The sequence below is a fragment of the Cetorhinus maximus genome, chromosome 13, assembly GCF_964194155.1.
Source record: "Cetorhinus maximus chromosome 13, sCetMax3.hap1.1, whole genome shotgun sequence".
Lineage (NCBI taxonomy): Eukaryota > Metazoa > Chordata > Chondrichthyes > Lamniformes > Cetorhinidae > Cetorhinus > Cetorhinus maximus.
Window position 1 is genome coordinate 19598866 of NC_135891.1, and position 14340 is coordinate 19613205.

The window sequence follows — 14340 nt, forward strand, 5'->3', positions numbered from 1 at the left end:
AGCGCGCACTGAGAGCTGCCTGAAGGCACAGAGCTGCCTCGGGGAGCTGAAGAGTTTTACGATCAAAAATACACATTTTAAAAATGAGAGAAACATGTCCCCACGTGTGACTCAGTCACATGAAGAGGAACATGGTTAAAATGATGTTTAAAAATGTTTTTTTTTAAATTACTGCAGGAAACCTCAACCTCCCTCACCCCGTGGATGAGGTTTCATAAAAAATCTAAAGGCCGCCTGGCCGATTCGCCCGCCCGCCAACCAAACCGTTGGACAAGCAGTGAAAAATACAGATTAATTACCCGCTTAAGGGCCTTAATAGGCCTCTTATTTGTCAGCAGGCGCACTGCCGACTCTCGCGTGTGTCCACCAACCGAAAGGTCGCGCGAGTGCATGATGACGTCAGCACACTCGCTTGCCCACGGGACGTAAAATCCTGCCCTCTGTGTGTGAAATTGTTTTTCCTCACATTGCCTCTTTTTTTTGCTAATGACATTAAATCTGTACCGTCTGGTTATCGGCCCTTCAAACATCTTTATTTACCCTTTGTCTAAATTCATCATGGTTTTAAACACCATCAATCCTCCCCTCATCCTTCTCTGCTCTAAGAACAATCAGGGCTTCTTCCATCTACCCATGTAACTGTAATCCCTTCACCTTGGATGCTTTCTGGAAAATCTCTTCTGTACCCTCTCCAAAGCCCTCACGTCCTTCCTAAAGTGCGGTGCCCAAGATTGGCACACTACATCAGTTGGAGCTGAACTAGTATCTTATACTTGTTTAGCATAACCTCCTGCCTTTTGTACTCTATGCCTCTATTTAAAAGTCCAGGAGCTCATGTACTTCAATAACAGCTTTGTTAACCTGTCTTGTCACCTTCAAAGATTTGTGCACAAGCACCCGCAGGTCTCTTTGTTCTTGATCCCCCTTTAAAATTGTGCTATGAGTCAGACCATGGCTCCCTATGCAGTAACATCTCCATGCTGCTATATTCTACACCTCGTGATGAAGCTAAGCATCCCATCGCCATTTCGATCATTTTTCAAGCTAGCTTAAATAGCTTATGTACTTGGGCACCTAACTCTCTGTACATCGACCCCCTCAACACTCATTCATTTAATGACATTCCCTTCTGCCTTTCGTACATTCCAGCTCTGCTACCTCACAAAGTATTTCAGGTTGTATAACCCACAAATTCTAAACTCTGAAAACCAGACCAAGCCAGCAGATACTGGCCAGAATTTTCCCCTCGGCGATTTGGGGGCGGGGCCCGCTTGCCGACGGGAAAATGACGCGAGGATGACGTCGGGAGGAACCCCCGACGCCATCTCGGTCCCTTTAAATTTTCAGGAAGGCGGACGGACAGCAAGATCAGCTGTCTGCCCGCTGACCTGTCAATGGCCAATTGAGGCCATTGACAGGGTAATTAAAGTAATTAAAGGCCCTGTCCATCCAACCTTAAGGCTGGTGGGCAGGCCAGGAGCCCCAGTGGGCTCCTGATAAAACATGAAACCTCATCCACTGGCGGGATGAGGTTTCATGTTCCTTTTTAAAAACTTTAATAAATGTAATGTGATATTTATTAACATATCCCATCTCGTGTGACATTGTCACATGAGGGGGACATGTTAATAATATTTTTATTTTTATATTTTTTCACATTTTGTACACTGTCACTAATCTTCCTGAGACAGCACTTAGTCTCAGGGAGCAGTGCGATCTTTCATGTGCATGCACAAAAGAGCGCACTTTGACAGATGGGGAATCCCTTCCCCCCCCCCCCCCCCCCCCCCACCTGCACAGGAAGCGCATAGCACTTCCTGTTGTACAGGCCGCTAGGCGGGCCAATTCAAAATGGCGGTGGGCCCCGTTTCAGTGGCGGGGATCGGCTGTCTGCCCACCCACCAAGGGCAAAATTCTGCCCACTAAGTCTACGGGATCCAAAAATTTGAAAATTTCTATTTTCAACTGGGAGAGTTGGACTGCTTCTAAAAGCAACAATGAATGAAATCTACTGGCAGAAGGGAATGAGAATGCATCCATTTTGGGATTTTATTATCCCAATGCTAAAACCAAACATTAAATCAATCACAAAGCGGAATGTCCCAGATTTGCACCAAGTGCGGTAGCGGACAGGAAAAACGACGCTTTACCCTCCAGCCGCAATGGCGGCTTTTCACGCGGCATCGTCCCAAACCCGCCACATTACTTATGCATTCCTGGGGTACATGTCATTTCGATGGCGGGCGTGCTCCAATTCACTTGCCACTCCGCCACCTCGCCCTTTCATCCGCCAGGCATTGAATTTAATGTACAGCTGTGGTCAATGCTTCCAGCCCAGGACTGCAGCAAAAAAGACATGTCCTTGAAAGGCAAGAAGACGGCAGCCCTCGAGCACCTATTGGATGCTGTGGAGGCCCACTGTGATGTCCTCTAGCCCCGGTCTGGCTGTAGGAGGGGCAGCAACATTACCACTCCGGCTTGGCAGGTGATGGCAGTTGTGATCAGTGCCAATGCTGCAGAAGAGGTTGGCCATCCAATGCAGATAGAGGATGAATGATCTAATCCATGCAGCCAGGGTAAGGTAACCATCTCATCACTCTAAACTCACACACTCAAACCCATCACACATTCACTGGCATCTCACTCACTGCCAGCTCAAGGGACACCACCACCCATTCTCACACAAACATCCTCACATGTCCATCTGGCCTCATCACGTCTGGAGACTGCCCCCTCAGGCATCACCACCTTGAGGCCACTTGCACAGATCAACATGTGCTCCCACACACACCCTGGATTACCCTCCTTCCCCAGTACAGCTCTCATCCTGCAGCCTCTTTCCTTGCCTGAGGCCACTTCTCCCCCTTCCCCAAGCAAACCCTATCCCTATAACGTTTGAAAAGCAACCCACATATGGCTGATCTGGTAGGTAGAGACCTGCCCGTGAACCTCCCTAAAAGTGTTGTGGTGCTGTCTGTGAAGCCTGGCGCTGATGACTGCGAGTGCTGACTGAAGCAAGGTAGGCAAATAAGCCTCAAAGTCCCAAGCAAAGTGCAGCCAGCCAAGTGCATGCCTTCTATTTGCTGTTGTGAAACACGTCGGCGTGTTTTCCCACCGATGTGGGCGGAAGATCCAGCCGGAGGTGGCCTGGCCTTATAATGATATGCTGATGCATTACAATGAGGTTCCTGACGTCCGATGGCAGGGAATGCAGCCCACCAACGACAGGCTGAGCAGCCAATCGCAAACTAGTTTCACGACGTCGCGAAACCGATTTTTGGCCTTCTCGCCATATTGCCCATTCACGCCACCGAACACGCTCGATGCCAGTGGGCACGGCAAATCCTGGCCACAGTCTTCTTCCAACACATGCAGTCCAACAGCCCATTTAAATAAAAGCTAACCACCTGAGTAAAATAGTCAGCACATTTCTATCCAAAACTTTAATTGTTTTTCTCTTACTCTACGAATCCTGCTCTGGAGTGCTCCCAGAATTCTGTATTTATTTCAGGTTTCAGACACCTGTAGTGTTTGGCCTTTGTTATAAGTACTTTACAGTATCACTTTTGATGGATCCCATTACCGTCTTGCAATGAATCCAGATTCAAGGATCCTTTAAGTGCATATCTTTCCAAGCCTGGCTCATTTACTGAAGTCATTGAGTGTGCACAGTGCAGCATTCTGAGGTGAATCTTTAATATCCTTGAGAGGTCTCCTGTTTCCATCTCAAAAAGTTTCTGATTGCCTATAATCTGGAGGGGTTTGGACTAGGAGAAGTCTACGTAGACCCATACAACCTCTGGGGCATAAATCACTTTGCCGAGCAACTCACATTGAAAGCAAACAGCTGGGCAGCACCTGTTTAGTTATTGTGTGATCTGTTTACTTATTGAGGATAACTATGGAGAACAGGCATTATCTCAGAATATCATAATTGTCAGGTATCTAAATATATAGTACACATTTTAACAACTAATTTTAAATTTTGTGAAATGAATCAATTTTCTAGTAAGCTAAAATAATTTGAAAGCTGGACTTACCTATTTATTTGCCATAGGGAAAATTATACCCAGGACTTTACAATTAAGTTTCTGCATTTATGATGTTAACTATTTTGTGATACTTAACAATGTAGTCTTAAAATTATTGACTGGATTACCAACTCGAACTCATTACCAACTCATCAACGTTTAAGTCATTTCTTCCAGCTACAATTTCACCAACTGGACAGCTTGACTCCTCCCAACAAAATTGTTACTTGTACAAATCAGCAGAAGATATCCTTTCACAAAGAATTTTTATTATGGCAGAATTCATCAATTTCTTTTACTTTCTCTTTAAAAATTAATTCAATAAGCACAGTAATATAACATTTAGAGTAAGAGTTAAAGGTTTGTGTGTTTTTTTCTTCCAGGAGCTGTGGTCATTGCCTTTGTTGTCTGCTGGCTTCCATATCACATGCGTCGACTTATGTTCTGTTATGTCCCCAAACACCTCTGGACAGAGTGAGTGTTTAGCAATTGGCTAGAGTGCTAGTTTGATGACAATATTCATGTTTAATATTGAATAAAGAAAGCAGAAGAGCCTTGTTATTTTCTATGTAATTGAGTATTGTTGAAAAAAGAGACATGTCTAAACTTTTCATCTTGCCCTCATCAGGACACTCGCAAGAACACCAATATAAGGGGGAAAATAACAATTTATACTGTATGCGAAGAGAGTGCTGATTCATTGGCAAGTGGCATTGCCATGGAGAATACACCACTGATGATGACTTTCAGTTAACTGCCAAGCATTGTTTGAAATTAAACAAGGCAGCTTGACCCTGATTGGTCAAGGCATTGCCCTGAGGAATGATTCAGCGAATGACTGTTACTTATTTTGTTTAGGTGAAACAGACGCAGTGTATGTACATGTTCTTTTTGTCTGCACAGAACAGGGCCCCGTGTATCAATATATGTAGCTTCCAGTACACGCAAATGCACCACATTGCGAGCCCAACTGACCGTCTTAAATTGGTTGCCGGCATAATTCTTAGCATGTTGAGGATTATTTAGCAAATGTTGTCCAATCACAGAATCACATATAATGTTGGACACTGTGTTTTGAGTTTTGCAAGCATGGGCTGGTTTGGTACGGTCTGTATCATGCCCGTGACTGGGACATGCTGTTTGATACGATCCGCCAGTCATTGGGATGTACGGCCTACATACCTAACATCACACTCGCACAGAAATTCATACGTCATATTACTCATTTGTGTGATAGGCAGAATGTCTTCTTGGCGTGATGGCAGCATCCTGTTAGTGGTGAATACCACTCATGTTGCCACTGCATAGTAGCAGCATGAAATAGCTAGCTTTACCGGTTGCTCAAATTTTTGAGACACCTTGCCCTTCCGAAGTAATCTGAGGTAGACTGGGCACTTTTCCGGGCCAAAAGTGATGACCTTAGGACCATTCACGAATTTGCATGATCTCTGGCGCGAAATGATCTGATCAGGGTAGCCATTATCCTGCAGGATGCCTTTGATGCAACCTATTTCAGCAGCAAGCTTGCGTGGTGAGCAAATGGTTCGGGCCCTATTTACAAGTTTGCCGATAAGACCAACCTTATAACGTGTGGAACTATAAGAATCCCAGCATGTATATTGGCCAGTGAAGGTAGGCGTGTGGTGGACCATGGTAGAGAATCCTCTGGCAGATTTCTCAACTAATACGTCAAGGAAGGGGGGTTCTTTTGACTGCTCTGTTTCATATGTAAATTTAAGCGTGGGATGGAGCCCAGTAAGACATGTAAGTAAATTGTTACATGTGCCTGCGGATTTTAATATTGCAAATATATCATCCACATATTTCAAAAATGTGAGGGGTAGGAGGTTAGGTGTCATTCCATCGAAGACACGTTTCTCATGGAACCCAACAAAGATGTTTGCAAGAGCTGGGCCTATAGGGGATCCCATGGCAACATCATCTATTTGGACGTTGTGGTAATAATGGTTTTATGTAATGTGTAGTACACCTTTAAGAAGGATGTTATAAGGAAGATCACATGATCTTATGTAACCAATAAAGGACTAGCACGGGCTACCTCTATAGTCAGTAGTCTATAGTTAGTAGTCAGTAGTATGGAGACAGGGATTGAGTTGAAAGCGCACAAGTATAGCTGCTGAGTACCTTTGTAAATAAACAGAATGTGTTCCACCTGTGAAGTGTCTGCTGATCAACTTTATCTATTGTACCAACTTGGCCACCCCACCACAAATGCTCAACCAGGATCCATAAGTCCCAACAAACTGGTGACTAGGATCCAACAAACGCGACGAGGAAAAAGCAAGGATAAAGCAAAGATACAGTAAACTGGCTTCGAGAATAAAACAAGTTAACGGAAGAAATCAAGAGAAATGAAATTGGGCTGTACCTGACGAGGTACAGCCCAATTCCGTTTCTCTTGATTTCTTCCGTTAATCGTAAGTAGAATTTCCATCCTAATCGTTGAAGCAATCCCCTCACAGAATGCCGCAATATGGAAGAATTGATCCTTTCGATCCAACCATGGACGATTGGTCTCATTATATTGCACACCTTGTGTTCTTTTTCCAAGCAAACGACATTACGGGGGGAAAAGAGGCAAGTGATCCTCTTACCTACGGGTGGGAATAAAGCCTACGGCTTGATTCAAAGTTCAACGGCACCCAGTGCCCCAGATTGGAAAAGTTTTGATGAATTTGTGGACCTCGTGAAGGGTCATTACCGGCCAAAGCCCTCGGTAACGATGCAATGGTTCAAATTTGACTCAAGAGGTAGAGCCCCGGTGGAGACAGTTGCTTGTTACGTGGCAAATTTGAAACGGTTAACAGAACAGTGTGAGTTTGGTAGATCTTTAAATGATATGCTCAGATATCGTTTCGTGTGCGGGTGTGAATGAAGACACGATTCAGAAGAGATTACTACCTGAAACAAATTTGGACCTTAAGAAGATAGCACTGGCCATGGGGAGCGCAGTAAGGGATTCAAAAGCCACACAGGGAGCGAAAAATGGTGCCATGCTCTACATTGGGCGGGAAGCCCCAGCCAAAAAGGGCACGAAAATGCAAGACTCTGCTGAGCAGCGGGAAACAGCCACCGCTAGCAGAAAATAGAAAGAAATGACTTAGCAGCGAAAACATGGAATAATTGGAACAGAGGTGGAAACAGACAACCTTATAATGATTGGCAGTTTAAAAAAATCAAATGTTTTTATTGTTATCGAAACGGGCACCTAATGAGACAGTGCAAGGAAAGAATCAGGCAGACTTTCAAACAAAAAAAAACCCACTGAGATCTACAGTGTAGAAGAGCCTGAAGCAACAAATTCAGATACTTATTCATTATTTAATCTGAAGGTTGGAAAGACAGAACCAATACATGTAACAGTGAAGGTAAATGGCAGACCTATTAGAATGGAAGTGCACACAGGAGCTTCCACTACAGTGATTGGTGAACACGCCCGCAAATATCTGAATTATGGTGAACATAAATTAAACTTGGAAGAAACTGATGCCAGGTTAAAAACTTACACGGGTGAAGACATTCAAGTCAAGGGCATAAGCAGAGTAACTGTCCATTACGGAAGCCAATTGGTAAAACTGCCCTTGATGGTGGTAGCAGGCAAGGGGCCAAGCCTCCCTGGACGAAACTGGCTAAAGGAGATAAAGTTAGAATGGGCTGAAATTTTCCAGCTGAGAGCAAGTGAGTTACCAAAACTACTACAAAAATACACCTCAGTCTTCAAGGATGAACTTGGGAAGATCCAGGGGCTACAAGCAAAAATTCATGTGGATCCAGATTCATGAAGGCAAGACCAGTACCTTATGCACTGTGGGAAAAGGTCAACACCGAACTGGACAGATTAGAGAAACTGGGCGTTATACAAGCTGTGCAGTTCTCAGAATGGGCAGCACCAATAGTCCCCGTCTTTAAACCCGACCAAAGCGTTTGAATTTGTGGAGACTACAAATTGACAGTTAATAAAGTGGCTAAGCTGGACAGACACCACATAGCAAAAATTAAGACCTGTTTGCCAAGCTGGCAGGTGGAGCAGCCTACACGAAACTTGATATGAGTCATGCTTATCAACAATCAGAGTTAGAGAAGGCCTCCCGGGAATTTGTCACAGTTAATACACACAAAGGGTTGTACCAATATACCAGTTTGCCCTTTGGTATCTCCTTAGCTTGCGCCATATTCCAGACAACAATGGAAAGTTTACTGCAGGGACTGCCCCATGTTATAGTTTATTTAGATGATGTTCTGGTGACAGGGCTCACTGAAAAGGAGCAGTTGGCGAACTTAGAAGAAGTCTTAAAATATTTCCTGCAGGCTGGAGTGCGTTTAAAAAAACAAAAGCGTTCCAAACAAGGGAGGTCATCTATCTGGCGCACGTGCACCAAAGAACACCTCCGAGCTCAGATCATTCTTAGGAATGATCAATTATTATGGGCGTTTCTTACCCAATTTGTCTACAGAACTGGCCCCCCTGCATTATCTACTGAAGAAGAATCAATATTGGTCTTGGCAGACACCACAGAAAGAAGCTTTCATAAAGGTGAAACAATTGTTGCACTCATCAAACCTATTAGTACATTATGACCAGAGGAAAGAATTGGTGTTGACATGTGACGCATCTCCTTGTGGATTGGGAACAGTGCTCTCCCATCGAATGGACGATGGCACGGGACGGTCGATAGGATATATATCAAGAATGTTCACCACAGCGGAAAAGGGATACTCACAGATAGAAAAAGAAGGCCTTTCAATCAACATTGCTGTCAAGAAATTTCACCAGTATGTACATGGCCATCATTTTACTATAGTTTCAGACCACAAACCATTGCCAGGATTGTTCAGTGAGGACAAGGCTATATCACCCATAGCCTCAACAAGAATACAACGATGGGCATTGATCCTGGCAGCAAAAGGGTATACTTTTCTCCATAGGCCTGGAAATCAAATTGCAACCGCTGAGAAATTTAACAATAAACAAACAAGAAATTTAATAATAAAAATAAACAGAGATTCATCTCCGGTATGTGCTAGACAGATCAGAGATTGGACAAGTTGAAACCCGGTCTTATCCAAAGTACACAAACAGGTGCTTCATGCTTGGTCACAAGTGCATGTATCTGATGAAATGAAACTGTATTTTAACAGAAGACATAAAATAACCAGCCAGGAGGGTATCATTGTGGGGATGGAGGTGGGGGTGCAAGTGATTGTTCCTCCAAAAGTAAGAAACCCATTGTTGATTAAACTACATGGTGTACACCAAGGAATTTCCCGAATGAATACCATAGCACACAGCTATCTATGGTGGCCTGATGGATGGAAAAGTAGAGAGCTTAGTGAAGAAGTATGTGCAGTGCCAGCAATTGCAAAAGTTACCTTCAACAGCTCCGTTACACCCTTAGGAGTGACCAGGAAGGCCATGAGTGCGGTTACACATTGACTATGTGGAACGTTTCATGGGAACAATGTTTCTGCTCATTGTTGATGCCCACTTAAAATGGATGGACATATATGAGGTGTAGTCACCAACGACTTGTGCTACAATTGAGAAGCTACATCGAAGTTTTGCCATTCACGGACTACCAGAAGTGGTTGGATCTGATAACGGCACGGCATTTACGAGTGCTGAGTTTCAACGGTTTATCAGCCTCAACAGTATCACTCATGTAAAATCTTCACCATACCACCCTTCCTCAAATGGACTGGCCGAAAGGGCGGTTCAAGCGTTCATGGTAGGCATGAAAAAGTTAACTGGAAATTCCATAGCAACCAAGCCAGCATGCTTTCTTTTCCATTATAGGACCACCCCTCACACAACAACAGGTGTCACACCTGCGGAATGATTCATGAAACGCCGTCTCAGGACAAGATTGAGCTTAATAATGCCAAATTTAGGGGGAAAGGTGGAAAGGAGTCAGGGAAGTCAGAAAACTAGACACTAGACTGGCATAGTCGTGACAGGAAGCTTACCATGGGAGAGACAGTAAATGTGAAGAACTTTGGAGAAGGACCAAAGTGGTTACCAGGTGAAATAAATACAGTGACTTAGTCTCTATTTTACCATGTGAAGGCAGAAGGCTGAGTCACATGGGGACATGTGGATCACCTAAGGAAGAGAGAAGCAAATCACCAAGAAATGATTCCACCAGTGTTCATGACCAGGTCAGTGTTTCCTGTTGAGAGAACTCAACCGAGTACAGATGTGTCTGATGTGCCTGTTGTACCTGCAAGAGTTGAGGAAACAGATTTGCAGGTGCCCACCGAAGAACCCGATGCTCAGACAACTCCAGAAAAGGAGGCTCCTGACAAAGCATCTGAAGCTGTAGAGCTGAGACGTTCTACACGCTTAAGAAAACCCCCAGAAAGACTGAATTTGTAAATTACTTATCTGTGTAAATAATTTGCTATTTTGAGAAAATTATACTTGTAAATGTAAAATGTGTTTCGAAGTGTGGTAATTATGGTTTTATGTAATGTGTAATATACCTTTAAGAAGGATGTTATAAAGGAAGATCACATGATCTTACGTAACCAATAGAGGAGTAACGTGGGCTACCTCTTTAGTCGGTAGTCTGTAGTTAGTAGTCAGTAGTATGGAGAAAGAGTTTGAGTTGAAAGCACACAAGTGTAGCTGCTGAGTACCTTTGTTGATGAACAGAATGTGTTCCACCTAAGAAGTGTTTCCTGATCAATTCTGTCTATTGTACCAACTCGGCCATCGTACAACAAGCATGTAACCAGGATCCATAAGTCCCAACAGACTGGTGACTAGGATCCAACAGGCATACATGGTGTCATTAAAACTGAACTCAACTGCTCGAGTTGCCGAGTTCATAAGTTTAATGAATACTGATTCACGCAATGGTGGTGGGCCTAGATCGCCATGATGTAGTGCTGCAACGCAAATATCTATGGATGCTGCCGTCAAGCCAAAAAGGCATTCTGCCTATCACACAAATGAGTAATGTGGTATATGAATTTCAGTGCCAGTATGATGCTAGGTATGTAAACCGTACATCCCAAAGACTGGCGGATCATATCAAACAGCATATCCCAGGTTCTGTTTACAATGGGCAGGGTACAGAACGGATCCAACCAGCCCATGCTAGCAAAACTCAAAACACAGTGCCCAACATTAGATATGTTCCACGATTGGATGACATTTGCTAAATAATCCTCAAGGTGCCAAGAATTATGCTGACAGCCAATTTAAGATTGTCAGTCGGGCTCACAATGTGGCACATTTGCGTGTACTGGAAGCTACATATATTAATATACAGGACATTGTTCCTGCAGACAGAAAGAACATGCACATACACTGCCCTTGTTTCAGCTAAACAAAATAAGTAACCGCCATTAGCTGACTCATTCCTCAGGGCAATTCCTTGACCAATCAGGGTCAAGCTGCCTCCTTTAAATGTTAAACAATACTTGGTTGTTAACTGTCAATCACCATCAATGGTGCATTCTTCATGGCAACACCACTTGCCAACCAATTAGCACTCTCTTCACATACAGTATGAATTGTTGTTTTCCCCCTTATATTGCTGTTCTTGCGAGTGTCCTGATGAGTGCAAGATGAAAAGCTTAGACATGTCTCTTTTTTCAGCAATACTCAAGTTCTGTACCACCAAATGACTATTTGTATGTATTTTGCTGGGATTTATGCAGCATATTACTCAGTTTATGAATGAAAGCACTGAGCAAAACAACCCTAGTTTGTATATTGAGTTTATTAACACAAATTGAGTTAAACTTCACAAACCCAAATCCAGAACAAATCCACTCAAATCTCATTTTCATCCATTAAGCACAATGTTCAAAATTTGAAACGTGTCAAGTACCAGAACTGCATAGTAAAGAGCCAAGACAGATATGTTTGGCCAAATGACCTCCTTCTGAGTTTTTCACTTCTATGGGACTGGATTAATGGTTCCCTACCCCAAACCATTTACTGCGCACATGTCATTTCAGTTGTTTTTTGGCTTTATTTTCAAGAAAAACAAGGTTCAGTTGCAAAACTGTTTTGTATTTGTGAATGCATGACATGCTGTGTGTACCGATTTAAAATATTGTGCCTATAGAACCACTACAACACAGAGCCAACAAACAAATGGTCTTTATTAAGCTGTGCTCAGAAGCTAAAATCCTAATTATAGCACTGGTTCCCATCATAATCAATGCATGTAAAAGACATTACTAACTTGGCCTCATATCTGTGACTTTAATGGCATTTGTAGATTTGCAAATTTGTTTATTTTCAAAACTTGGAACTCCTTGCTTAGTGCCTTCATTTTAGTTCATTTTATATATCTATAGAACATGTTGTATGTTATGAAATAATATAATTCAACTCTTTGCAGCAACTGGGTGCAAGATGGTCCTTTCCTACTTGGGATTTAGGTGTGACTGAAAGGAAGGAAGCCTATATGGGATCAGCTCAGGCCACCTGAGGGTGTTTATTAGTTGATAGGATCGACAGTAAAAATCTGCAGTCGCTTATTTTGTTTAGCTGAAACAGGCGCAGTGTATGTGCCAAGAAATGTTTGCAAGCTGAAAGTACATTCTAATCTTTAGCACTTACCAAGTGCAATAACACTCCTGTGAACTGCCTTGGGATGTTTTATTATGTTAAGGATGATAGTGAAAGTTATTGTTATTGTATAAATGCACCTTAAAGTGTAATTTGATGTCAGGCTGGGAAATTTAGGGTGCTGAAGAGATGAGCTTCCATTGAGCAAAAATAGCCTTTTTCTTCTCCTTGATTGTTCTCATGTGAAATCACTTTTGTGAAATGTGTTGTATCTTGCCAGAATAGTCTGCTTTGACATGATTGAAGTTATTCCAATTTTGCCCAGCAAGTCCTGTATCCCGTAAAACCTTTTTAGAAGGCCCTGTGACATTCGGTAGAAATTTCAATGCAATAATTATTCACATAATTAGATACACTTATCAATATTCTGGATAACTTGCTAGCTGTGAATTATTGGAGCACAAGCTTGGGAATCTAAATTTTCCACTTCGTAACATGTTTTCCATCATAACTTGTAGGAAACTCTTTTTTGAGTTATCAACAGTCACAGATTGCAACTCTTTCAAGTACAATCACAGTTCTTGGTTTCCAGGAGTGGGACATGAACCCACAACCCTCTGATTCAAAGGTGAGGGTGCTATGAACTGAGCCACAGCTGACACCTCATAACTTGTAGGAAGCTGCGCTGACATCATCCTGATCTCTCTGATGCCTAATGATCACACTTAATGCCTATAATGCCTAATGATCACTTTTGAACACGAATGATTGCTTCCACAAATTTAACAAGCTTGATGGATTTCTTGTGGAGTGCTTCAATTACCTGTGATCAATACTCATTCTCAATTACACCATTTGATGTCAGATCTGTACTGATTACTTTGAGCTTTTATCAAATGCTGAATTGATGTAAGATCCAGGGTTGCCTGTTTTCCTGAAGTCTTTTGCAGTCCTCCTCAATGTTCTCCCTACTCTTGTGTCTCAGCAAATTTTGACATTTTGTCCCATATATACATAGAGGGAACAAAGGTGGATCCAGCACTGACCCTCGGGATACACCAATCCAAACATACCTATTTATCGAGATAATTTTCTGTGTGCCAATTAACTTTCTATATAAGCTGTTAACATTTCCTTTTATAACAACTACCTGATTTTTTTTTTCTGATGAACCTCTAGTGAGACATCAATAACTTGTATTTATAAAGCGCTCTTAACATAGTAAAACTTCCCAAGACGCTTCACAGGAGTGTTATCAAATAAAATTTGACACCGAGCCACAAAGGGAGATTTTAGAGCAGATAACCAAAAGTTTGGTTAAAGAGTGTATGTTCTAAAGAGCATCTTAAAGGGGGAAAGACAGGAAGAGAGATAGAGAGGTTGACAAAGGGAATTCCAGTTCAGAGGCCTTGGCAGCTCAAGGCACGAGCAGCAGTGGTGAAAGAATTGCAATCGGGGATGCTCAAAAGGCCAGAATTAGAGGAGCACAGATATCTCAGAGGGGTGTGTGGCTGAAGAAAATGACAGAGAAAGGGAGGGCCAAGGGCGTGGAGGGATTTGAAAACAAGAATGAGAATTTTAAGATCAAGGCATTGCTTAACCAGGAGCCAACATAGGTTAGCAAACAAAGGGGTCACAGGTGATTGGGACAAGATAGAGCACAGGAAGCAGAGTTTCTGGATGGCCTCAAGTTTACTAAGGGTAGAATGTGCAATGCTGACCAGGAATGCATTGAAATAGTCAAGGTAATAAAGGAATGGA

The 14340-nt window shown here is 42.8% G+C and overlaps 1 protein-coding gene across 1 annotated transcript in view; it reads left to right on the forward strand.

Moving 5' to 3' along the window:
- The window catches only part of ntsr1 (neurotensin receptor 1 (high affinity)), a 71364-nt gene that overhangs the window by 55857 nt on the left and 1167 nt on the right, over positions 1-14340 (forward strand). The window contains exon 3 of the mRNA XM_078556263.1: positions 4415-4505. Within this exon, the coding sequence (XP_078412389.1) occupies positions 4415-4505 (91 nt within the window). The remainder of the gene's footprint in view (positions 1-4414; positions 4506-14340) is intronic.